General features: G+C 42.2%; 1 protein-coding gene across 2 annotated transcripts; it reads left to right on the top strand.

Annotated features, from left to right (window-relative positions):
• The first annotated feature begins 1300 nt into the window (after positions 1–1300).
• LOC120829906 (uncharacterized) lies at positions 1301–12274 on the top strand. 2 transcript variants are annotated; one of them, XM_040194499.2, is made up of 27 exons: positions 1301–1737; positions 2384–2533; positions 2645–2776; positions 3350–3373; positions 3618–4670; positions 5054–5193; positions 5354–5555; positions 5674–5790; positions 6004–6203; positions 6293–6440; positions 6527–7207; positions 7327–7427; positions 7558–7716; positions 7838–7882; positions 8000–8092; positions 8212–8286; positions 8516–8604; positions 8696–8799; positions 9207–9322; positions 9433–9584; positions 9870–10016; positions 10247–10304; positions 10544–10672; positions 10916–11011; positions 11115–11200; positions 11612–11658; positions 11919–12274. In XM_040194499.2, the coding sequence occupies exons 1-27, from the start codon at positions 1731–1733 to the stop codon at positions 11972–11974; spliced, it is 4407 nt and encodes a 1468-aa protein (XP_040050433.2). In that variant the 5' UTR covers positions 1301–1730; the 3' UTR covers positions 11975–12274. The 2 variants fall into 2 exon arrangements, with proteins under 2 accessions (XP_040050433.2, XP_077936756.1); XM_078080630.1 differs by lacking the exon at positions 8000–8092.
• Positions 12275–27371: the final 15097 nt, after the last annotated feature.

The following is a 27371-nucleotide window of genomic DNA, read 5'->3' as shown; positions in this document are numbered from 1 at the left end:
CACAAAAAACAAACTAGGGGAATACGGGAAGCAGAAAGCGCTCCTCTGGCTCAACTGGAGTCGGGAGGGAAACTCCACCGACGTCTGGGGTGGCTCAAGCAGGGTCCGGTGTGGAAACCCGAGGCCCGACACCATACTCACAGTCCAACTCAAAAGCAGGTTACGTGCACCTGAGACCAGCCTGGGTACTGGGACGGACTGACGACGAGCCTCTGAAAGCAGGAGCCCTTATGCTCGTCACCAGTGATCCCCGGAATGAGCCACAGCTGGGCACGTGGGAGAGGGGTGGGGCCGGAGGCGGAACACACGGGTGGAAACTATAGGTGGAAAAACAAAACAAAACAAAATCACAGACTGGGGGGAAAACTGTTAAGAAAACCGGGTCCCTAACAATTATTGAGAAATTTGCAATTATAGGGCTTTTTCTTTGAAGAAATCTCCAAATCTGTACAGTAAATATACCTCATATTCAGCCTGCCGGTAGTCAGAGAAGTCCTTAACACCCATGCATTGGCCTTTGTGTGGAACTATTGAGAAATATGTTTTTTTGCAGTCCAAATATGGAGAAATTGTCCTTTTTGAACAATTATATGCTTTTACTTGCAAAATCTCCAAATGAGTACATTAAGAATATTTAATTTATTATAGAGTAGTCAAAGGGAGGCACGGTGGCGTGGTGGTTAGCACTGTTGCCTCACAGCAAGAAGGTCCTGGGTTCGATTCCGCCCAGTGGCCTTTCTGTGTGGAGTCTGCATGTTCTCCCCGTGTCTGCGTGGGTTCTCTCCGGGTTCTCCGGCTTCCTCCCACAGTCCAAAGACATGCTCTGGGGATCAGGTTAATTGGGGACTTTAAATTGCCCGTAGATGTGTGAATGTGAGTGTGAATGGCTGTATGTCTCTGTGTAGCCCTGCGATTGGCTGGCGACCAATCCAGGGTGTACCCTGTCTATCGCCCGAAGTTGGCTGGGATGGACTCCTGCCCCCCCGCAACCCTGTGTGCAGGATAAGCGGTTTGACAATGGATGGATGGATGGATGGATAGAGTAGTCAGAGAGGTCCTGTACACACATACTTCTATCACTGTCCGGAATCTGCTATTTAAATAGCCTTTATTCCGGTTAATACCGTACATGTCAGCATACACGTGCACTAAAACTCAAGCGTCTGCAGAGTTGACCACCGACATCTGAGCGTCAGCTGACTTGACCACCGACATCTGAGCGTCAGCTGACTTGACCACCGACATCTGAGCGTCTGCAGAGTTGACCGCGGTCACGCGCTGCAGCGGCAACAACTCGGCGACACGTGCGTAACGAGCAGGACTCCATCCTGGCGTGGGATGGACCAGGGGCCGGGATGCCCATGATGAGTCCAGACGCAGAGAATAAGTTGCTCCAATCTGCTGCTATGCCACGTTCTGCTGTGCATTGGAGGTGTTACAGGTGGTGGCGGGTCGAACTTCGGTGCGTGCTGAAATGACAACTGACAGCCACAGAGGACAGTTTTTTAACGTTTGCCAGCACCGATGCAATTGGTTTACGGTGACCGCACCCACGGGCGGGTGGCTGGTACTATCCGACCACGCCCCCAATCAGCGGCCCCGTGCACCCGCAGGGAGACCGGAGGCCGCCGGGGAACGCGCAGCTTGTCAAGGCTTCCTGACTGAAGTTTTGCCAGAAGTTTTTCTTTGTACCGGGCATCGACATTGGACGTGTCCAAAAGGACACCGCCATGGCCGGTAAGCGACACTTTGCCCCCACGCTGCTTTACCTCGAGCGATGCCGACTTCCAAAATGACTTAATTTATTCCTAAACGTCAGTGTGGCAACCGGCTGAAGCTGCTACGACCGAGTCCGCTAGATGTCGCTGTAGGCGACAGTGTGAGCAACATGTCGAGAAACAACGCAATTAATCTTCATTTTGCGCGTGTGTATTAACGGCTCAGGCTAATGAAGAAGTGTTATGGTCACAGGTTACAGCCTAGTCATCTTCATTTTCTTCACTTTTGTTTTCTTGCGAAATGCAGGCTCCCTTCTCTATTCGAATGAGGGGAAAAAACAACATGCACAATTAAACCTTCCCCGAGTTCAAATAGCAGACGGGTATACCAATAAATGAGTAAGATTGAAGTCTGTAGTCACTCAAATGGTTTCTATAGTGATGACACACAGACATTATCTTTGTTAAGAACCCCCCTCTCCCAGAGGTGCTTACACACTGGTTTACAGGCCAATTATAGTAGGACAAAGAGTTCCCACGTTGAGATCAGGCATATGTTTTCTTCATCATTTTTTTCTAAAATGATGCTGAAACCTTTCTTTGATTTTACATCTACTAAATGTTTTTATATGTCTTATTTAAAATAAATATATATTCTCTTACAGATTCACATCAGGTCTTCCATGATGCGCGGTCTGTTCTTCAGATGGTTGGTCCCAGGTGTATATTTTGCACTCTGCAAGTGGAGGCTTCAGTAGAGCATCTACATCGAAAACATCTAAGGGACGCTGTTTATTTTCAAGATGGAGATACAGGTACTTAATCAAGATTGAAGAGAAAAGACTGTATGCTCCAGTTTATTGCAACACTTTGAGCAAATCCTCATTTCACTAATATTCCTAATTTTATGCGATGTTCTTCGACAGAGAAATGTGTGGTGTCGTGCTATTGCCAGGACACGAACCAAAGGCATAGATGCCACAATCATTGTCCATTCTGCAACTACAGAGTGTTTTCCCGAACAGCGAGCTTCAGGAAACATCTTCAACAGCTTCATGGTAATTATACGTCACACTCAGACGAGGTATTTCCAAGGCCAATAACTAACTAGACAATTTATGTTTGACATAAAGACATTCAAATACTGAATTACGACGTTGGCCGCCTTTTTGATTTATTCATCCCAAACCAAATAATGTATAAATATCAACTGTAAATCAATTTAAAGCCTCTCAGGACATTAAACGGCCACATGTCACAATCACACCACGGTTGACAGTCATTGTGTTAAAATCAACTTATAAAATACTAAAGTTTCCATTTAAGATATTAAATACATAAATTGCATTCATGCAATATGTTATTATAGTGTTCTTATATAATGTTCTCTGTTTTTTTTAAATTAAATTACATCATATCTTTATTATTATTTTTTAAGGGTGAATATGCTGTAAATAAAATACAAAAAAGTATCAAACTAAAAACGTAAACTACACATGTAGTTGTGTATAACACCTGTAGTCTCATTATGTCACTAAGTAAAACATTTTTATTATGAAGAACATTTTTCATATTACCGGAGTTTATACAATATTTAATTGTAATTTGTTCAATATGTCTTTCCATTGCAGGTATTGAATCATACAAGAAAAGAGGTAATGTTTTATTTAAAGCATTCGTACATCCATCCAGCAATCTTTACTTCCAGCACTGACTTCTACTATTCAAGTGGTTGTAGAACCTTCTGTTTGTACTCTTACGATTAGCTCAGCCCTTCTACTCAGGTTACTGTATTTGACTATTTTTCCTTAATTACTCACAACTTGACACACTGTAAAAAATACATAGTAAGACATAAACATAATGTGTCCTGTTAATTCTTTATTTTTGTTGTTTTAGAAAAACCTGACAAAAAGGCTGATGCAGAGAAAGCAGATGATGTCCCTCATCCAAAGGATTCACTGAAGAATACACACAATATTCCATGCATGCTTTGCAGCGCGTCTCTTTCATCTCATTCCAATCTGAGACGCCACATCCGTGACCTTCACAACCGCCCGACCATCCCAATAATGTGCATTGACCCTGACAATGGCATTTACGTCACACCGAGACATGATGCAGGCCGTCTTATCCCGATTCATGTCATCAAGTCCACCAGCGCGCCGAATATTGATTGTGAAGTTTCATTGTGTCGGAAATTGATGGACGTGGCCACAGCTTCAGGAAATCCAGGGAAAGAGTGTGTCCACCTGGAAAGAGTCAAACATGCCGATCCATACGTCCCCCCAGAATCTGTGAAAAAGAATTCGCTGCAGGAAATGTTGGACAAGGGACTCATCTCCACTGAGTGGAGTGAGCGGTGCGAGGAGTTGCACACAGCAGCGGCCAGCAGAGGAACTGACAGCGTCAACCCTATTTTTTATGGACTTGCTGGATTTTCAAAAAGATGGCTATTTTTTTCCATCTTCACCGACAAAAAGGACAACTGGTGCCGGTTTGAACGTACCATGGTAAGCTTTGACTCGGTGGCGGGCCAGTGGCACTGTCCCTGCCGGGAGATGGGACGATCCCACCGCTGTGTCCATCGCATGATGGCCATGTGGTGGATCTTTCAGGAGTGTCCAAATGTTCTCAGTAACTGTGATACCCAGCCAGAGGACATTGAAGACATGGAATGTGAGCTCCTTGACCCCGAACCGCCATGCGCATCATGCAATGTCAATGACCAGAGAGTCCTCGTTATGACAGAGTACTTGGCCAAATCTAAGAGAATACCTGCGTTGCATAACATCTCCGTCGAACTGCGCACAAAAGAAAAACCACCACCGACGTGCTTCATTCCAAGTGAGCGGAACTGTCCGTATTGCCCCGGACCAACGGCCCCGGGTCTGCTAGAGGAAACCATAACAACACAAGCCACCGTTTACGGATACACCTACATCGAAAAAGGTAATTAAATGATCTATTACATTAACAGTTTTTCATTGTGACCGACAGCACACCGCATCCCAGTATACACCGTCTGTTTCGTACATATTGTAATAATACTGCCGTAACATTGTCTGTCAAAAATTACATTTCACAAAATTGAATGATCCGATACTAAGTTTTGTTTTGTTTGTTTACTGAATCTCAAAAGTTAGTGACATTGGGAGGAAAAGCCTTGTTATTTGTTAGTGAAAGCACAAACTCAGTAGTGTGTGTGAAAGCATTTCAATAGCGAACGTAAGAGTGTCTCAGTAGTTAAGTCCTAAACGGCCTCTCATGATGTTGTCTCTCTTACTGGCTTACTTACGAAATGAAAACATGTCGTCCTTTTGCTCTAATTGAAGGTGTCTCTGTTGCCGTAAGCAAGTGCCCAGTCTGCGGAAATCATGTTCGTTTCCAAGACTACGCATCCGGGTTCCACAATTTCAACAACAGGGTGTTTCTCACTCTTCCGCTATGTGCACTCCTGCTCTCTGCTTTGGCTGTAAGTTTTTATAAATGAACGTATTACACACGATGATGGCATTTGGTTATGTGCTCATTCAAAAAATGTGGTTTTAGTGTATAATTTTTTTAAGGGGGATTGGTTTAAAACAATAATTTGCAATAACTCCTCCACATGTGCTGTTTCTCCTGCTCTCCAGAACAAGACGGCCTGTGGACGCATGTTGGACACCATCAATCTATTTAATAAAAACACATACCACCACCAGACAGTACGCCAGGCGTTCCATCACTTCCTTTCACTTATGGACTTTGAATTTAAGTTCTCTTGTCACCAATGTGGCCATAATCCTCCAGTTATTATCGCGGATGCCAACTGGAAAGTGGCTTTTGATGTGCCAGGTAAGTCGATGAAATCCACGTCTTAGAAACAAAACCTTGCTTTTATTATCCCCCTCACCCACAAAAGGAAAAGAAAGTGTATGTATGTGATGTTACTGTTGCTCTGTGTTCATCTCAGTTGGGACATTCAAGAGGCCGGACCTGAACACGGTGACAGACACCGACCTCAATATTGATATTGAGAAGACATGGGCGGACCTGGACAAGGAGATGATTGCTGAGGGCTTCACGTCAGGTACATCGCTAATACTGGTATCACCTCTAGTAACGTTGGTGTACTTTGCTCTATTGACACACATTATGTATTTATTCCTCCTGTTATTGTAATAAAAAATAAAAAAAACCCGCCAGTTTTAAGAATGTCGTTAATTCTCCAAAGAGAACATAACACAACTACACAAAGATACCTACGTGGTATAAGCGTATGCCATTTGTACTTTTCCCATAGGAACCACCACAGTAAACCCTTACAGGTCCTTGCTTTCATATTCCACATTGGCTCCATGGATGGGAAAGGACACGCGCGCCGGAAACATTCTCCCAAAGACTGAGGTGAAAAAGGGGTTAAAGAAAAGGTCAGGAGAGACCATGGTGTCCAACCAGAAGGTGGATGAAGACATCATACATGCACTTCTTGAGTCTAAAAAGGTGTGTATGAAGTTAATAATGTATTATTGAGGTCGTTGTTGCATATTTTGCATTACAATGTATACTGAAAGCTGCATGGATTATTTCAGCCACAAAAGAAAGAACTACAAGATGCCTGCGCAGCACTCGGGGTCACTTCTGAGGGCTCCATCAGTGACCTCATCAACCGGCTGGAAGAGCTGCTGAATTTCAAGGAGCTTTATCCAAAGCTGTTTGTAAAACTACAAAAAACAGGAGGTGATTAATAAAGGGAAAAAGTGTTTTTTAAAAGCAACGGCCAATTCATAGATACATATCTATTAAAACGTTTCTTTTTTTTCTAGGTGGTCTTTTACACTTTTCCTGTACACATGGAGTCGTGTACTACGTGAACTTCCTTTTTTGGGGCGAGTCGGCCAGAGATCACGTGGATGGGCTTCTGAGCTTTAACAGTTTCCCAACTGTTTATATCTCCGATGTGGCGGGCCAGGTTTCCCGCCACATGAACAATAGAACCCAACAGAAGTTCTTTCAGCCCCACGACGGTCGGCTCTGCGCGCCGTCACAGTCCAACATCAGTGCAGCAGCGGAAAAGAAACTTGAAGTGGACCTCGAGTGGATCAACAATCTCAGGTCTCCGGGGGCCCCACTGAAAGCGGCCCCGGGAGCGGACAGGTTCACTGCGTTGCATTCAATAACAAAAACCAACGAGAGGTACTCCCTCTATGACCGCTTCCACCAGAAGAACCAACGCAGGCCGGAAGAGAAACTGAGGAGTCTAAACATCTGCCCCGCTTTACGCACGGAGGTGAACTCCTCAGTGGCCGAACAGTTGAACCACGAGCTGGGAGCCTTTCGTTATTCCCTCTGCCGCATGAAGGAGGCTCACTTCAAACAGGCAGTTCGGGTCCTCATCGAGTTACACAACGAAAACGTTAACAATCGCTTCCTTCAGAAGATGCTGGCAATAAGCAGCACGCCGCTGGCAGTAGGTCAGCACGGGAGGTTGGTGCTGGATTCTCCAGGTAAGAGCATACGTCAACATTGTCATAGTTTTCATGTTCAAAATGTTGTTGTTATTGACAACTGTTTGTTAGATATATATATTTTTTAACTTAAATAACCAAATTACACTATTTTGTAGTAAAGAAAACAGCCGCTGGACCACGTTTGGCACCAAAGTCCGCCATGGACCAGAGGAGGGCCTTCTCAGCCCAGAAGTACAGCATCGATGACACGGACAAGGTGAGATTAAATATGTCAATACCTGGCTGCTTTTGTATGATGAGCGTGTGGATACTACCTGTGTTTGTACTCCAGTAGCTTTCATTTATACGTTTATTTGTTTTTTTTACACGTGTATATCACGTAACAGGAGAAGTTAAGGACACTCCTGACAGGCTCGCGTGACGAACGGCAGGTGTTGAACAACATCAAACAGAGACATCCGTTGTGCATTCGGGACGTGTGCAGTGTCTGCCCGGTGGCGCTGTTGGGCGGAGCCGCCCGGGTTATGCCATGGCTCACTGATGATGCAAGTCATGAAATAGTTAATCAAAATGCAATGATTACAATAATGTGCATTAGTAGATTACATATGCTCGCGTAGCTTGGCGTATGTCATTTTGTTTATCATTAGGATTATTTTCCTTTAGGCCGTCAACTATCGTGTGGCGCAGCTCGCCATGGACAACTCAAAGGTACGACTGTCACAGCGTCGCTGTAACATTTGACGGATATCAAAATGCAAAAGTGAAAAATTCTACTGTCATATATATACTGTGTGTTACAAAGATCTGTGATTTTGTTGTTAACAGAGTGCAGCACTCAGTCATTTTGACTTTATATTGTGGCACAGAGACTGGATCAATAACAAAAATGTCAATGACAGGCTTGTTAGTCTTCTCCCTGTAAGTTTTTCACATCAATGTGGACAAAAAAAAGTCACTAAAACGCTCTGCAAATGAATTCATTAAATAGGCCTTTTGTCAGTGACCGAGTAAAATTAGAATTCTCGATTCTACAACAGGATGCAGAATTGATCCTCCTGCCAAGACTTGTGGGTCACATCAACAAAGAAACTGGCAACCACTTCATCCTGTGGGTATGTATCAGTTATTGTCTTTACCAATGACTGTATGACTTATAGGACCAGATGAATGAATGGTCATAGAGCAGCCGTGTCAAACTCTATTTAGTTAAGGCGCAAATACTGCCTACTGTGCAAATTTCTATTTTCAAAAATGTGCTTTTAATATAAGCTTGTTAAACAGCACAACACATGATGAACCTCAACCTCTGGGGAATTACATCTTGACACTATTGTTTATAAGGTTCTGGATTTCTCCAAAAAAGAAGTCCGTATTTACGACTCCTTGAAGACCAGGACGGGTTTGGACGAGGATGACCTGGATCTTCTGAAGTCAGTCTCCGTCAGCTACAAAAACACTGATATGACACAGCAAGACCTTTTCATCTCTTTGACATGTTGTCAAAACTTTGTCACCGACCAGAAACGTCTTCCGGGAGAAGGGTGGGCTGCGGGGCTGGAGCGTGACGTACCCTGTCCAGTGGCTTCAGAAGGACTCGGTCAACTGTGGGATTTTTGTCTGCTCAGTGAGTAAATCCCAGTCCTTCTGTGTACAGCAGTGTTTGAAGAATATGAAAGGAGTTTAGTTTTGAAGCTGCTTTTTCAAACAATGTGTTTGGCTAAAGCCACTATTTTGAATTTTGAAAAACACTGAATTTGGAGTTCATCCAGCTTAGAATTTTATTTTTTTAAACCCGTTTTTCACATGAGTTATTATCCAGTTAAATGAGGGCTATTATATGTCCATTTAATGTATATGTTAGTAATAGTCGTTCTACATGGCTGAAATCCTGGATTATCAACGGCCCTACTTACCGTCAAAGACGTCTAACATTAGCATTGTAGTGAATATTGGAAAAGGCCTATGTACATAATTCTAAGAACTCCTCACAGATTGTGTGCGATTAACGCTCTCTTATCATTTTTCATGCTGGCGGCTGAGAATGAAGTGACCAGAACAGATGTGCAAGGAGAGTCACTGACAATGACCCAATGCCGGACTCTGCGGCGATACCACGCAGCCAAGATGATAAAGGATATCCCAGAGACCGTAATGAAAACGTGTTGTGTTGTATATTTAATAAATAGTTTAATAAAGAATTTGAATGTGTTGTACGGACTTTAACCTGCCCAGTTTCCCCTTTCAATGTTTTGGAAAAGGCCTTTCCTCTCACAAAGAGTCAGTCAGAGGAGATGGAAAAACAAGAGGCCGGGCTCACAAGAGCAGACGAAAATCACCCGGAATCCAACTGCCTTTGCGTCGCATGGTGCATAAGTGCCTGCGTTGTTCAGGGCGTCCCGGGGACGAGCGTGTAAGTTATATGTTTGTGTTTACTTTCAAAAAAATAACCACATATTTATCGTATGTTACAATAACAGTGTGTGGGATTTTTTTCTAACCTGTATTGTCACCTAAAAATACGAGGCATACTGCCCACATGGACGACGCTCCAGTTGGTTTTCCAACCTCACTGATACATTCCACAAAATACTACATACTTAAGTTAGATGACAAAACATTTAAAAATATCTAACATTTTCAGACACCTCTTAACAGTTAGTTAATTTCCAAAGCTTTTTAATTATCTGTTATTTAGGTGTCTCCACCCAAACCTAAGCGAGTACAAATGGCTCGAGTGCAAACAATGCAGGAAATGGATTCACCTCCATTGCGCTGGGATTGTTGGAGAGTGGACGGACAAACTCTTTGATTGTGGCTGCAATAAAGTTGTCCAACCGAATGTGTGAGTGCAATGATCTCACACACCTTGGAACAACCTTTGCCTAAATCTTGCATTTCTTTCCACTAATATCCTCGTGGATATTTCTGAAGGCGTAGTTATTTTAAAGATTGCAGAATTCTGTCATATCTTACACACATAATTTGTATGTACAATCAACAAAACCTTTACAGGTAATTCAAAGATTATATCAGGATGGTTGCTTAGAAAAGACTTCCTCTTTTTGTCACCAGTGAGAAAAGCTTGGAATCAATAGAAGTGGACAACATGTTGACTGACCAAGAAATAAAGGTACAAAGGGACCTAAAATGTGTATTATTGATGTATTTAAGAACCCCCTCCTACATTATTCACATGAAGAATAATTAATAATAATAATTATAATTATAATTTGTATGTTGACAAATGATTTTGAAATGTATGGATGGTTGTCAAACGTCTCAGATGCAGTGACAAAATTAAAATAATTATAGAGTAACTTATTTTCAAAGATTTGAAATAACTACACTGTGTTATCATGCTGTTCTCAGGATATGGAGCAAAATCTAAGAGATGGCAAGCTTCTGTCCAACAGAGTCTATCTGCACCACAATAAGGCTGTTTGTCCAGGGCTCAAGATGATGTACGCCACCCACAACACATTGTTGGATGAAATTAAGGTAAATAAGGTACAAGACATGTCACCGCCTTAAAAACATTTTCAAATTTTTCTCAAAACGTTTTCTTACCCACTTTTATATAATAAATAATACCACGCTATTTGTACGATCCATGTCGATACGAAATTATAAACTGTATTTCAAATAATATCCCAAAAGCACAAAATTGTCACCAAAGCTTCTCTAAAAACGTCTGTATTTTGGAGATAATGTGTAATAACAAACGTTTGTAAAATGTATCAGACTGCAGAGATGATGAGCAGGCTGAAGAACATCCTGCCCGCACCAGGAACACGAGGAGAGCAGAAGATGTACCTGGAAGAAGTCATTCTGCCAGAGGTATGGATCATAGCATGCAACACAAAATCAACCATCCCAATCATAATAATAAATGCAATGTTATTTTGTGGTCACAACATGTTGCATTCTTGTTGATTTTAAGGTAACAATTCTGTGGCTGAGGAAAACTTTTGGTCTTTGGCGACACGAGGCAGAACGTATCCTTTTGAAACAGGAAGATGCACGAGAGTAAGACCTCTTTATTCTTTGGTTTTTGTAAAGTAAATGTTAGATTGGGGAGGAGGGAGCGGGGCTTTCTGGTTCTAAACGGGGCCAACAGATGTCTGTAATGGGTATACATCTGAATAACTAGCTGTAATTAGAATGTATATATACATCCTAGTTATGGCTGTTAAAGGATAGATGTGACCAGTCGATGGGGAGGTGAGCGGATGAATTCACACAGTATCAAAATTACACCACAAATTGTGGCTAAATTAGAACATATTGTAAATTTAAAAAATGGAGACAGAAAGTGATTATCAATAACAAAACATATCCGAGGTTAATAATAAATACATATTTCTATCGCTGACTGAAGTTTTAGAGAAAAGTCTTGAAAGTACAAAGGACAATTTATTGTCTTTCTTTTATTTAAAGTGGAGCAGAGCAGCAGCACTGCAGGCCAAGATCCCACAGACCAACAGGTAATTAGCTGACAGCGTATCTGAACACGTCATTGACACAATATACACGGCGCTCAAGAACCTCCCGTACACAGGCATTATGTGCACAACACTGTAGACATTGGAAATATTATTACTGTGCTGAAGTAGCATTACAATATACATCTTCTGTCTTGTTGAAATTAAATGTACTTTTATTATTTCATACTTTATAGTCAAAGTGACTATTTTAAATTAATGGTTTTTTTATTTTTATAATACTCCTTTTTCTTTAAATGCAGAATATTGGCAAAATCCAAAAGCTGGAACACAAGTTGTTGGCAGCCAAGTGCCATAAACTCAGGGAAAAGTCACGTTGCCATAAATAAAGACCTTGAAAAATCCAGTCTGGATGAAGAAGAAGACAAAGACTCACCAAGAAGTGTCTTTGTCCTTGAATTCCAAGTTCATAGATGAGGGCTACGTGGTCAATGGTTCATTTAAAGAGTGTGATTACTTCATTTAATTATTATAATTAAATAATAATTCATTTTCATGTTACGTTTATATGATTAATTAGTTTATATTATTTATTGTTATTACGTTTTCTTTTGGTTAGAATTGTTAACATATATAAAAATACCCTGTTTCCTGACAATCTCTGCGTCTCATTCTATTCTTCTCGTGTTCCCACTTATGACAACTTTAGCTTTATTGATTACGCAAATATTTATGTTTTCACCTATAACAAAATTTAAATTTCAATAGCACCTTTCATTGAACACAGAACAAAAACTGATCTAATGAGCAAAGCCTTACAAATAGTATTTTTTTAATGAACTCTGACATCTGGTGGTGGTCTTGTGGCAGTTTTGCGATTCTCTGACTTTAGGCAATAGGAAAAAAAGGCAACACTAAGTGGCAGTCCGAGACAAACAACACGTCCTACGCTGACAAAATGAAACCCAAGAAATGAGATATTAAGAAATGAAACTCCACTGGGGTGCACGAGGCGCCACTGAGGTCAGCGAGGTCCTGACTGATGACGGGTGTCCTATCAATACAGACATGTACTTTTGATTCCACTTGAATGGATTTTAATTTTGAAACGTAAAAATATGCTTTTAAATGATAAACAAATGGCTGTTTTATTTTTATTATTTTATCCCGTTGTTGTAAATCACTAAAATTGATTTTAAGGAAAGCGTGTATTATGATCCCTTTTGTTGCAAAACCAGCTAAATCAAACTTAAATGAAATGAGAAACTAAACTAAAATGAGAAACAAAAAAAGAGAATTATCTTTGGCCTGCGGGATAATATTTAATCACTATTACAGCTGCCCGCCGATATATTGTACATTTTAAATAGACACTTTCCCTAATCAGTCCACTGGGGAGCACTGTGTGAGTGAGCGCGTGCCACACAAAAAGGACGGTGCACCATCAGCACTTTAACAACCAGGTTAAAGTGCAGTGAAAAATAAAATAAAGTCTGCTAACTTGATAAAAGGATATTGGTTGGATGTGTAATGGTTGGTTTTATTGAACCGAATGGTTTGCAGTAACTTGACTTGACAATCAAAACTTAATTTGACTGGATTTGCTTTGTAATTAGGTTCATGTTTGGTTAGAGAAGTTAAATATTCTTTATTTATCCTCATTGTACTCTGTTGTGATTGTGTTTTCACAGTCAAATTTGCAAAAATGAATTTAATCAAAATTTTAGAAAGTGAGGATGACTTTGCACTTTTGGCGAGGTTTAATTATTGGTCCTGACGTAATTGTCCAACTCTTGTTGCAAGACAAACAAACCAACAAAAAAATGTATAATTACATGAAATACTGATTTGTGATCAAATCGGTCTATACTATACATTTCCTTAATACTAAATGTCTGGCACCCTGTGAGAATCATACATTTCTTACCCGTTCTTACTTCAATGGTTTTATTGAGAGTGTAAAACAAACTGTAAAAAAACATTTGGAATTTATATTATCAGAAAACTCCAAAAACCAGGGCCCCTAGTTTCTTCCGAACTCTTAGTTTATTGGTTGATTATTTATTATGAAAATAGTATCCACATACAGTTATCAGGTTTGGATGTTTTGGTGAAAAATAACTGTGTCCGGGACTTTTCCGTAGCGCCGGATTCAGTGAATTGACTCTCCTGCAGCAGCAATAAACCAGCAATTCAAGATGAGGTGGCTTTGTTTACACTGTCACTAAACACCTGTTGTTCCATCAACAAGCTACGCTGCATCGGTTGCTTTTCAATCCACATACGAATGAAAAATCCCAGACGGTTGAAAAATGTCTCAGGAGTTGCTGATGTGGTTTGTGTATGTTGGGTGGGAGGTTTGGGTGGAGGCAGAGGGCCGCGTTGTTGTTATCTGGTGCATGCAGCGACTGCGTGTCGCCACTGGGGGCCCGAGTTTCATCTTACAGCAACTGATCTGAGAGCACAGAGCAGATGTTGAGTATAAAAGACAGACTTTTTTTCTTTTTTAACATGATGTCACACCATCCGGGTAAAAATCCCTGACAGCACAAGAGACAAAGGGGGGAGAGAGATGGGGAATAGTTTTCACCCCACAGACAGCCTCAAGCCCATTTGTGACAAAATAATATAAATCATTTGTCTTTTTTGCTACTTTTCTAAAAAGAAATTAGTAAGAAAATGGCTTAGTAAACCAGAATGTATACTCTGATTGCACTGAATCCTCTAGACCCCCAAACGCTAAGTAACATACTGTAGATCTATTATGGCAATAATACCTTTCTGATCACATAGGAAAGCCATTAAGTCTTTAATCTCAACCCCTGGCCTGCTATATACGAATTCAGAGTTTGATCCATTTATCTACTTCAACCTACCTTCATATCCTTTAACAGACTATTACCAATTGCCTTTCTGCTGGCCAATAATAATTATATAATAAACAGAGGTAAACATCCAAATATCTCACTCGGTGTAAATGGACACTGATCATTAATTCAGCTCTCACACGCGAGGCCTCATGACGCGCGTAGAATGAGGAGAGTGCACCTCTGCAACCAGAAGCTCGGCTTGAGTAGTAGATGGTGCTACTGGGGGCGCTTAGAGTTAAAACAGCATTTGACCCTGGATCAGTCTTAATAAGGGAACAGTTGTATAATTGATGATATCATTTAAGTTGATTGTGGGCACTCATTTTTACCTGTTGCTTACAGACTATGTAAAAGACTAGCCAAATTCCCCTTTTAATGCTTTAATACTTAATGTGTTTTATGAGTGAGTATGACTATAGATGTAATGACTTTTATATTTGTTCCAACTGGGGCTTTAGTGTTGTGCGCAGGAGGAATTACAACTATCCCAACACGCTACATCACAAAAGTACAACCACACCTTCACCTTAAACTTGTTTAAGTTGTTTATTACTGTTTTTAGTGTTTCAGTGTCACATGACATTCTTAACTTGCGGATTATTGTGAGAATATAGAATCTATAGCCTGTTGTACACAAAAGGTGCATGAAAACCCCAAAATGTGCTACAAAAAAGGCCCCCTGCCAAATGCTGGTGCTATTTATGACTGAGTTAATATGAAATGTTTTAGTTTTGTATCCCTGCTTTTTCAGTCACAGTCAGTTCTTTGTCATTGGTGGTTAATGATTAATGATTAATGAGGTTTATGGTGCTTTGTTCTACGGTGCCGTTTACCAACCAGAGTACCGCTACTATTACACAAACTGCAGGTACCGTGGATTTGGATAAAGCGGCAGGTTGCGTTTGGCCGGTTTCGGATCAGCAGGTGAGACGTACTGTAAGCACTTTGTTTTTCTCCCTGTGACTGCGTGCCATGGTTGCTATGATGGGATTCCCACTGATGCAATATCGGCCAAGATCAGCTCAACTCTCTGGGTGCAGCGAGCATGGTCTAAATTTGGGTTGGAGGTGTTTTTGCTCATCAGTTTTGTACCGGTTATGAAAAGAGATCAGAATTAGGTTCTAAAATTGCGGTAGTTTCACAGCAAGGTGCCTGAATGGCCACGTTTAATGCACAGCTTTCTTTAAACTCCCTGCGGACCAACACTTCCACCCGCACCACCCTGCCCTCATTGTAGTCGACCTGCTGTTGACTCGGCCCAGAGTGCCTCTGTTACTGCGGATTTGTTAAGAAGGTGGTCATTACATTTCCTATAGGAGGGTACCGCCCAAACTGCAGCAGATGGGTAAACTGGATGGGAAGCAGGTTAATTATGGCCCGATGACATCCAGACGACATGTGCTGCCTCTGAGATTACCAAACTCTCAACGGATATAGTGCAAGGATTTAAACAAATCACATGGAAAAGCCACACAACATCAAGATTTCCTTTGAAGGAGCATTTAGTTGACATCACTTTCCTTTAAAAAAAATAAAACGCTTTAAAGGGTTCCGATGCTGTTACTGTTTAAAATACATTTCGCAGGCGTTCGGTTTTGCTATCGGTCGCCTCTTGTCGTTTTCCTCGTGGAAGCTGGAGTGACAAAGTGTTGTCTTAGTCATGAAGCCAGTTTTGCATCTTGGTTTGATTTGGACAACAGAGGTCAGGAAGTGACCTGAGCGCGACAGAGCAGCCTTGTCTCCTGCAGCAGCTACTGCGTCCGCTCAGCGGATGCAAAGTTATTTGAATAGTAAAATACAAAGTGAAGTCTTCTGGGAGTGGAGGTCCACACATCATCGGAGGATTCAGTCAATAAAATGAATTTGAACATAAATGTACACTGATACACTTTCTGTACTTTGCCGTGAAGAAGAAAATAGTTTGTATGTATTCTTTTACAATCCTGTTTCATACTACTATTCCACGACTAGTTTCACTTTATCTATTCGTTTTAAGTTTTATAAATGGGGCTTTGGTAAACAATCATTCTCTAATTGTTAGTAAAAATACCATACACTGCTATAAAAGTCTAATTTCGTTTCTTTCTGCTTCCCCAAATCGTGTGACTCATTTTCTGGGCTCAGAAGCTGCAGCTGTGATGTGGCGACGCACAATCTTTGTCACTCACATAGAGACGAACCGATTTGCCTCTGATGCAAATAGCAACGGAAGACGTGCTGCAGTGATGATGTAGCTCAAAAAAAGTGTGTGTGAGGGTTAGGGTTAGAGAGAGAGAAATGAACCTTTACTCTAAATGAATGCCGTGTCTCATTAACCCTACTCCATGTTTTCATTATTATTATTAAAATAGTCATCCCACATATGATAGTATGCATAATCTTCACTTTTTAGATATTTTATTGCTGGCTTAATACAAATGCTACTTGTGTTTATTAAATTGATAGACTAGCCATCTAGTGCACGAATGAGCACAGAAGTTCATTCACTAACTGGAGAAATGGCAGCAGGTTTGCTGTCAACAGAACCAGAGACGGTACGTAGGAAGTGGACTCCGTGGTCGCCGGGGCCTCACCCGTTCTTTGCCACACATGACACGGGGGGGGGGGGTGGAAACCAAATACAACTGAAAGCTGAATAAGACATTTCTAGGGAACTAAAATGTTACAATTAACATCCAAAAACTGAAAAGGTAAAACACAGACCGGGCAAGTCTATGAATCCCGTTGAATAGAGACCTACCAAAAGAGCATGCCATCCAAAATAGTTAGATCAATCTGGTGTCACCCGTCTCCATGGCGATAGGCCTTTTGCCCTGCCTTTGTGCGTTTGTCATTCAACACTTGTAGTGTATGAGCTACCTGAGTAGATGTGATTTTGTGCGACTTGGCTCTTTTTGAGGAGACCCTGATCTTTACAGGTGCTGTACCAGTAAATAGCTGTTAATGTCAGTAAAAACTGTTGTTCCAAATGTGTAACAGCCTGAAAAACCTTAATCTCCAGCAATGATAAATAAAAGGCTACGGCGTGTAAAGACGGTTTTGTAGAGTTCTGCTAACATGTTGTATGTGCTGGACACGCTGAGATAAAAGAAATGTCTTCTTGCTCACCAACAAGGAGAAGGGTTGACTGTTCCTTTAAAGTGCGTGTCCCAAGACAGGCCCCGCTAGGACACCGAGCGATACGGGGAAGACTCTCAAGCACAGCCGGGGTTACGCACCTCCCGTGTGTGACGCCCAGGTTGTGTGAATAGATCGGCAGCTTTTTTTACCTTGATAATAACAGTTGGTCACATACACACACACACACGCGTGTGCTCTCACATGTACGCACACGTTTCTTTGAAGTATGTGTGTGTGTATGTTGGCGTGGTCTCTGTCTGCGCCCCCCCCCATTGGCACACATGAATAGAGCCGAGTCTTGTGCAGTCGACAGCTGTCTCCTTTGAACGCCCAAAGACAAAAGGCCTTAAATCCAGCTACCTCCCTCTTTCATGTGTTCATCTGATACGGCTTTTCCTCACCTTACTGTCCCCCCATTCATATCTGTGGCCCCCCGGGGGGCCTGCGGCTTGTTTCCACGTTCAACCTCTCGAGCCCATGGATTCATTAGCTGCTTCTGAATGTTTTCGCTGAGAACAAAGTGCAGCAGCGTGCAGCGTGCAGCGTGCAGCGTGCAGCGTGCAGCGTGCAGCTTTGTTCCCATTACTGTGTCTGAGGGGCTGATGTCAGAGCTCGTTGGTTTGGTGCTTGTGTTGTTAAAAACTCCCTTAACTAAGACACTAACTTTATCTTATGGTAATATTCACTCAAAATAGATTGAAATAATGGATAAATATACAGCAAAGTGGGAGATGTTCTCCTCATGATTAAGTGATTATTATTTCCTGGCCGTATATCCCTCTTTTCCCCCAAAAATAGTAAAATGGCAAATTATTTTGCAAAGAAATTAGACACAAAACAAAAGAAACGTTGAATCGTCTGTTTTCTTCTTTTACGTTTAAATATGAGCGACATGTTGGGATCATAAGGCCGTAGTGCTGATGGGTGACAAATCACTTTCAGACATTTTAGCACATTGTTTTAGTGGTTTGAGCTATTAAATTGATGGGATAAAGTTGTTATGAGGGATTCTGTTTCAGAAACTAGTGTTAACATTGATTTTTAACAGTGATATGTTGTTTTACTATGTTTTCTTTCAGTAAATGCACTTTGACATTTTCCTAAATAAAGTTGTCTCCAAATAAGTGAGAACCACCAGACAGCACAGGGATGTGTGAGTCCTCGCCTCACTGGACTCAGCACGGGTCCAATAAATGTAACTACAAATTACATTACACTTTTATTATTTATGTTTATATGATTGATCCATGTGAGGAACCAAACGAAAGTGGAGGCTTGCAACCATACTTGACTTTTATTTTAAGCTCCATAGTTCTTCAGAAACATCTTCTGACGAGGTCGCCTTCTGTGAAGGAGAAGTAACTGGCAACAAATGCTTTAGAGAAAACTTTTTATTTTAGCTCACCGAGTTCCAAATATTTTCCTCACGATGCCTCCCACACACCTTGTGGCCTCGCAAGGGAGGGGGGCGAGGGGGCAAAGATGAAAGCTAAAAATAGTTTATCCCAAAGAAGACTGGGGAGTCTTGGTGGATTGTGTGATAAGGCACTCGGCCCTCTGTGTGTCCATCTGCCTCCCATTCACTGAGGGTAATTAGAAAATCTGCAGGGCAGGATCTTCCTGGCTCTGTGTGTGTGTGTGTGTGTGTGTGTGTGTGTATACCAGCATGCTTTTGAGTGTGTGTGTGTGTGTGTTTAGCCTGTGCATAAGGAGGCTGAGGCCCAGCACTGTACCAGGCAAAGGTTTCCACCGGCCTGTTCTTGCATAACTCAGTGAGTGATAACAACGGTAAATTCCTCTCAACACACATCGCAGCTGCCAACATCTTTCACTTTGGTTTTTCCCCAGTTTGCGTTTAAATGCGGTCGGTCTCACAGACCCTGCTGAGCTGGAGAGTAGAAGTCGAAGATGTCCGTGTAGCGATGGAGGGATCGGGCGATCTCCGGGGGCGGAGGTCACGTTCATCAAGAGGTAGGTCAGCCGGGGGTTGAAGCTTAGGGCGTATTGTGAGTCAATGCCCTTCAATCCAAAGGGCTAGACACCGCAAATGGACTCATGACAGCAGCACAGGCGAACTGCACACATTTAGACCTTAAGAAGCGCGTATGATGCGTAGTGGGAGGAATCGTGAAGAAGTGATAGAGGTACATGTGAGTTCCTTGGCTGAATTTAAACCGCTTTTATGTTGCATATGCCGGGTTTTGTTCTCTTTTGAATGTGGTCCACTGGAATGTTGACTCAAAACCTCTCATCTCCCTGAATGCTTCAATTGGACCCCATAAATGAACAGCCTCTCTACTACACACCAGCTATAAAACACCAGCATAACACCAGTATATGCTTTGCTCGCCAAAATGTAGCTGCACCCTCAGGCCTCAACACTTCCTCGCCCATCGGCGCTCAGTGAGCAGCTGCTCTCCCCGGCTTCTGCTTTCCCGCAAGGCTTTCAACGGACGATGCCGCCCCACTGCTGCTTTCTTTTTCGATTGGCCGTAAGGACTAAATGGACCTGCGTGGTGCAGGGAGACTGCGATGTTGACAGAGCTGCGCCTGACGCGCTGCATGTGTTAATGTGTACCTCCTTTACAGTCACAGATCTGCACAGCACAGAGGCTCAGGTAGTGTTTGGGCCCGTGGACTTTGATACTCATAAGATCGTACAGCAAAATTAAATCTGCCACTCATTTACTTGCATACCGATCCCTATGAATGCAGATTCTAGGTCGACGCTGAGGGGACTTTTCAGACTCGGATGACTTTATTTAACAGTGTTCACCTGCCATGTAACTTCCAATCTCCCCTTTGTATAAATCAAATGTTCGTCTGTGGTTCATGAACATAGCAGACTGTTTCCACTCAAGGTAGGAGGGTATTCCGGCAAATTGTTCTCGTTATTTATTTATTTATTTTCAGATATTTGGTGATGCAATTTCAAATGTGAGTACAACCAGTGCACAAGATAATGAGTTTCTTTTAAAAACCTTTGTCATCAACTACAATTGAGGAACCTGGGCACGGTCTGCGCGAGGAACAAAAACTACCGAAAGTCACTGACTTTATCTGCATGAAAGCAGCAAGTAGCACGTTTTAGTTTTGAAATACTTATTGAAACAATCCTTCCCATTACAGGTTGAGAAGAGTTCCTTATTGACCACAGATACATTTCAATAATTCATATATTTGTTAAAATCTTTACTTTCTAAGGTGTCTTTTCTGCTAGTTTCCTCCAGTGAATCATTGTGTCCTTTAAGTGTGTAGTTCGGTAATCTTGCTATCTCTCCCCGCTTAGTCAGATGTATATTTTGGCCATGGCCATCCGCCATGAACCGTAAATTATTCTGATCTATGAATCTAGTTTAATTGTTTGTTCTTTTACATTGCTCAGCATAAATTTACTGCTCACTGACAGTGATGAGAAACAATGCCCATAAGAGGGTTTAATATGCTTGTGCAGAAACATAAAACACTTTTAACAGCAGGTCGTTTGTCAAAAGCGTGAAGTGTTTTCAGTATGTATAGAGGCGATCTGCTTTGTCCTTGAATTACCTCACATTAAGTAAATGATCATGGCAGCAGCACATATAGAACAATAGACAAGTGAATCCAGGAGAATTAAATAAGAAGAAGGAACAACGTTCTCCCTAAGGTTTCTTCCCTTTTTTCCCTCTTGGAAGGGTTTTTTCATTTTTTGGGGAGTTTTTCCTGTGCCGATGGTGGGTTTCGGGACAGAGGATGTTGTATGTGTACAGACTGTAAAGCCCTCTGAGGCAAATTTGTAATTTGCGATCTTGGGCTATACAAAATAAAATGAATTGAATTGAATTGAACAAGCTTCACTTGCTGTGTGTTTGAAGGGGCGGCATTCAGTCGCTGCTGCAACATCTCAGGCTTTTGATAAAGTGTTTTCTTTTGATGATTTTGTGGGAATTTTGGTTGCTTTGTACGATGAATTAAGGCTGTTCTTGGCAGTATGTCTTTGGTACAATTGGGGGAAAATTTCATTATAACCTCCATGCATATTGTTAGTAGTATTACGAGAGGGAAGTAGACCTCTTGGTTCTGTGTCTTGGCTTTTGACGGGTGACGTTGGCCAATTACAAGTCCTTTACGACAGTGCATGTTTCCTATTGGCTCATACAGACGGGGAGAGCCTGATTCCGCTGCGGAATATCCAGCAGAAAATGTTGCTATTCCTGCAAAACAATTAACTTACCAACAACAAAGTAACAAAATATCACATTTCAGAGAAAGAAAATGTTGCTAATAGTTTAGCCTGCCATGTCCAGCGCTGCGAGCTACACTCCCCAGTACACAAGCTGAGGCAGTGGCTCAGGGCGAGCATTGTTTCCATCCATGTAAGCCAGAAGGCTAAGCCCTTATCCACAGTTTCTGTCCATATGTGAGGTGCATATGGCTGTGCCAAAAACAACTGCCCACCCTAGCTGTAAGTACTGTGATGGACAAATATTCCCATAGTGAACAAATTGGTTTTAACAAAATATCCTTCTACAGAGGTATTTACTTCTTAATTTGACCTTGTTGGTTGAAGCAGTGATTTCGGGTTGCAGGTAGCCTGCTGGAATCTTCTAACTAAAAGTGGAATAAAGGGATGTTTTCCAGCGAAAGGACCCTGGATGTTGGTTCTGTAATGGTGATTGTTAATCACTAAATGATGCAAGAAGGGCTGAGGAGGCTTTTGGGAAATGCAGTCATACGGCAATTACACCAAACGCCATGCTTACATGTGCAACCAGATTAAATGCAAGTGACTTCCGGTTGCGTTTGGTTGATACCAAATGTGTGATATGGTCTTGATTTTGTTTTTGTCGCGGCCCTCACCCTGAAACACACAGAGCTGTGGGAGAAGTTCAGTACATGAGAGCAGGTGGAGGAGGGCGACGCTTCCTACCTTGGTAACTGGTCCCAGTGGGCCGCTTCCTTGCCGTACCTTCACCTGCACCCTGCCTCCCCGGGGGGGTCCTCCTCTTCACAAACACGTCTTGCATCATTAGCGGGACCTGCTGTTGCCCTGCTGCCAGACCCCCATGATACACTGTGGGAGAGAATAACCGGAGAGCCGTTACCCAGTTGAAGATGCGGAGAGCTACAGTGATATTTATGTAGCTACATTTTGTTTTGAAGCATAAATGTGAAAAATGTCGGCATCTTTAATGAGTCGTATGTCTCTCAGAAATCTCCATTCAGTCCAAAGAAGTCAGTTTCATCTTCTAATATGTGTCATATACCGTGTTCAAGTATTATAACTTATCCTAAAAGTCATGTCATATATCAGAAGTACTTTGACGTGTTTGCGCAGTCGTTTTAAATCACTAATTCTCAAATATCCAGGACACCTCATAGGTGTTAAAAGTAATGAAACACATAAATTACAACGTCCGTCACTTGTGCACATTTCTACTGGTTTTACTGGAGAGAACGTTGGTTGTGAGGTTTATAGATATTCATAAATTGTGTGGTCGACTTCCTGTTCATTTGAAAGAGCAAGGTGACGACTGTAGGTTATTGTTTCACTGGTCTTTTCCTCCGAGCTTCATGGTTGTTTGTAGGTGGTGTAAATGTAAATAGGATTGCACAAGAGGGACTTTTACGTTCTAGGTCGTCTTAGTTCCTCTTCCCAGCAATTGATAGAAAATGTTTTAGGATTTTAAACAATAAAAGTCCAATAAAAGAAATTCCGAAACAGAACTGTATGAAAATGAAGTAACATAATTTATATGGTTTAGTGGCTGGTAACCGTCCCTGATGGTAGAGCTATTAACTTAGCAACACTTTTCCAAATCATTAAAAATGTTTTATGGAATAAGATCGTTAACTGGGCGGACATTGATGAGAAAATAGTTATTACTTAGTTCACATTCACACATAAACACTAATCAGCTGCATCCACAGAGAAGATCTCCTGGAATAGTCTCAAAAGGCTGGTGAAATGGGCACTCGCTTATGTTAGTGCCATTCAACCGTTTTCATGCCTTGATGAATTCTACATGCACACAAACTAAAGACAATCTTTCCATCTTTCTAAAGCGTGAAGCTGTTTCTCTGAAAACCGAAGGCCTTAGTAAGCACATTGTCCCGCCGGCTCGCTAAATGAGACCAAACAGAACGTCTTTTGGAAGAATCAGGCAGGTGTGTTTGGAGATGTACATTGTCGTAGCACCTCATAATGCCCTGTAAGTGAACACACACAAACCCTTTAAAGCCTCCACAATGGCTATTTAAAGTAGGGCACAATGAATGATGAACTTGAGGTCAGCATTTACGCTCATTTCCTAAACAAACTGCACCGTCTCGACTGTGAATGAATGAAACTAGAGCCGGCCGGCAGCTCAGCAGCTGTGTTTGACAGGCAACAAGAGTCAAACTTTGGTGTGTGAGACTGACGGTTTGAGGCAGACAAGCGTCCACTCAGAGACATTGAACTTAAAAAAAACAATAAGCTTTTTGAAGATTTCACGCAGCCTGAGTTCTAATAGCATCATGCATTTCTCCAGGGAACTTTATTTGTTTAAAGTCCTTAACTGTGTAGTACATTTCTATAGTCTTTCCAGCATTTTTTTTTCTTCTTTTTTTGTGTGATGATGATTTTTACGTACCCACGTTTTTATCAGTACGTAGTGAATTTGTCCGTCACGATTACCAGTGAATCGGTGCTTCCTGGATGCAACTATCAAAAAGGACGACAGCGACGAGATTGCGCATTTGATAAAGTGTCACATCTAATTTACATGATGGCATTTCATTGCTCCACCCTTTTCATGTGATTGAAGTCTCTTCTTATGTTTGTATCAGCGGATATGATGACAGAGTGAAACGTGCAGGCCTGGATTCTGGATTCAAAGTGGAGACGTTATAGTTAATTGCACCCCTAGCAGTTCGGCTCCCTTTGTCCTCTTTTTTCTTTCTTAGATAAGAAAAGAGAGATAAGATAATACTTTATTAGTGCCGCAGCGAGGACATTTACTAGATTTTAGAGGAAGCAGAAGATGTATTTCATTAGCGTTTGTTTCTTGTTTCATGTGCCAACCTTTCCTCCTCCACATGTGAAATAAATACCTTTTTGGGATGTTTTGTTGATTACTAGAATGTCCGGCATTTTTCACTGTTTTCACAGCCATCGGCCGGCATTTTTTGGTTCGTCTCTCCGTCCCTTCGTCCGTCCGCATGCAAAGGCCAATATAACCTCACAAATTCTGCGCAGACCTCCGGGGGCACTTAAAGTAAATTGATCTCAGACAACCACGACTGTAGTTCTTGACTTGTAGGTCAAACAGACTGCCTGGATAGAATTGTCCCATTCATTAAGTGCAGTATGGAGACAGTGTGCGGCAGTCTGGCTGCCGGATGAGTGTTTGCATTCACCACCAGCGTCCTGAATCATATCCTGTTCAAACACATTGTCAATGACGAACGTTGGACTTCTGTTTGATGAACTTTCCTTGAGGAAACCCAGTTGTTTTAATTCCTAATCCTTATGTAACTGAAGCCTAATCGAATGCTTAATCGAGTGAAGGTTTTTGAACATTGAAATTATCTTTAAATCCCCTTTCCAAAAAAACAACTAATTTGTTTATGCCAAAGAGGTTTTAATGCATTCTTTTGTCTGCGTTTATCTCTTTGCCTGTGACTGATCACAGAGGCAGTGAGTCCCTAAACCAGCAGATGAGCCAAACAGGTGTGCTGTGGAATAAGATGCACTAATAATTGGTATGCCTCACTTTGCTTCTCTATGGCAACTGCCCCATTGGAGATTATGGGATACGACAGCGCCATCCACACACTCGGCATCCTGGCCTAAATCCTTCGGGGGCCAATTACCCGCTGTTGGTGGCAGGCCGCAAGTCAGAGCACGGCTGCGGCTGCTAGACGGCATGTGTGCTCGCTGCTCCCTCGGTGATTCTCTGGCTCAAAGCCAGGCAGAGATGAACGTTCGATGTACAGTTTTCAACGTTTTGTTGTAGAAAAAGGTCAAAACCGCAACGAGGACCACGTTTTCAGAACCGGGCCCGTCTACCGTAAGGTGGGTTCGGGGGGGGGGCTTTGCTCGATGAGGCGCTAATTGGCGAGAGAGCCGGTGGAAGTCAGCGGTTGCGTGCTGATCAGTGTAATGAGGACCCTTTAAACATCACACCTGGCCTAAGTCCTCCAATTTCCTCTAAGACAATGTAAATGTCTGTAATTATCCCACAGTCACCCGAGCAGCAGGGCAGACCACGGAGACAGGTGGATAAAACAACAGAAAAGACTCAACAGACAGATGCTGCATATAAAGCCCTAAGACCTCTAATTTGGGAGAACCCACGAGAACGGCAGCTATCGACGGCTTTACATTTGCGTTTTAACCTCCAAACACTCTTCATGTGGGGTGTTTGGACTTGATTCTTGTCAGTGATCCAGACTACAGGACCCGCCCCTCATTTCAGCTAAATTTCCTGAGCTAACGGCACTCGCTCTCTCGTGTTTTAAGAAGACGTGTTGTGCCCTTCCAGGTCACCCATTGATCTGTGATTTGTCCGTTGGCCGAGCGCCGTAAAGACTTCATTCAGAGGCCTGAGGGAGGACATGTGTACTCGTCACCTTGTGTACTGAATGCATGACCGCGGAAGGTCACGTGGAAATGTTGTGCAACATAACAAGTAGAAAGATAAAACAAAGACTGGCCATTGTTTTCTTTCGTCAGTTGCTGAGCTGTGTTATTCATGCAGACGGCCCTGTGTGGAGACAACGGCCCCGCTGCTCAGATGGTCGTTCAATTAAAAAGGTTGTGCTGTAAGCAAGGTCTTACTTTTTGAAGGTTAGCGCCTCTTCGTTGGATATCACCTAGGATGTCTGATACTGAAGTGCACATTGACCCATTCAGGATTACAAGAACCCCAAAAAAAGACATAAAGTTGTGGGAGGTGAGTTAGAGAAAAGTACCTCCTAAATCACAGGCAAAACTGTCTTTTAAGGAATTTAGGAAGAAGTCCGCGTCCAAACCGATTATAGGGACTTTGTGAGGCCTAATGTTGAACAATTTCCTACCACAATGATAATTTGTCTTGAGTTAAATAGGAGAAGTTAACAAGGAGGCCGTTCAGTCAACCAGAAGTTACTAATGGAAATAGGCAATAGACAAATTGCATAATAAAAGGGCCTGTAGGGATTTTTTTGAATTGGATTACATTACATCATCATCCCAAATTTACTGAGAAAGTCCCGTAATCCTATAAAATGTGTTTATTTGGATCAATAAATAGCAGAGCATAGAGATTTAAACCACCATAAGACGTCCTGGGCTCAGTTATTGTAATTTTCTGTCGGTTAGGGTCAGGGTTGGGGTTAGCCCTAGAGCCCTTATTCTCTCCTGAAGGTGACTTGTTGCAGCCATGTGCTGGCAGGCGGGAGTTGGAGTCTGTGTATGTAAGCGGATGTATTTGCCTCTGGTTGTTAGTGTTTGCAGTCTGAGGCTGTTGGCTCGTTGCTGCTGATGGATGTCCTTACATCCTGACTGGCGTGACTGGTTAGTCAGATAGCCATCAGTACCCAAATAAGTTCAGCTCATGCCTCTGCCTTTACTCCAAACCTCATTTGGTATGCAAATGGCCGGCCTAAACAAAGCAAACCTTTCAGAGCGGGGCAATTCACTAACTGCTGCCTTTTGAAGAGACTGCAGGTCTAAAAAGCTTGTGGATTTAAATGCTTAAGCACAGACATTCTATCACTCCTGTCTTCTTAAATAACCAATAGGCCTGAATCAGCTCGTTG

Source organism: Gasterosteus aculeatus, chromosome 2, assembly GCF_964276395.1.
Source record: "Gasterosteus aculeatus chromosome 2, fGasAcu3.hap1.1, whole genome shotgun sequence".
Lineage (NCBI taxonomy): Eukaryota > Metazoa > Chordata > Actinopteri > Perciformes > Gasterosteidae > Gasterosteus > Gasterosteus aculeatus.
The sequence above is the reverse complement of the archived record's forward strand: the minus strand, read 5'-3'. Positions and strand labels throughout refer to the sequence as shown.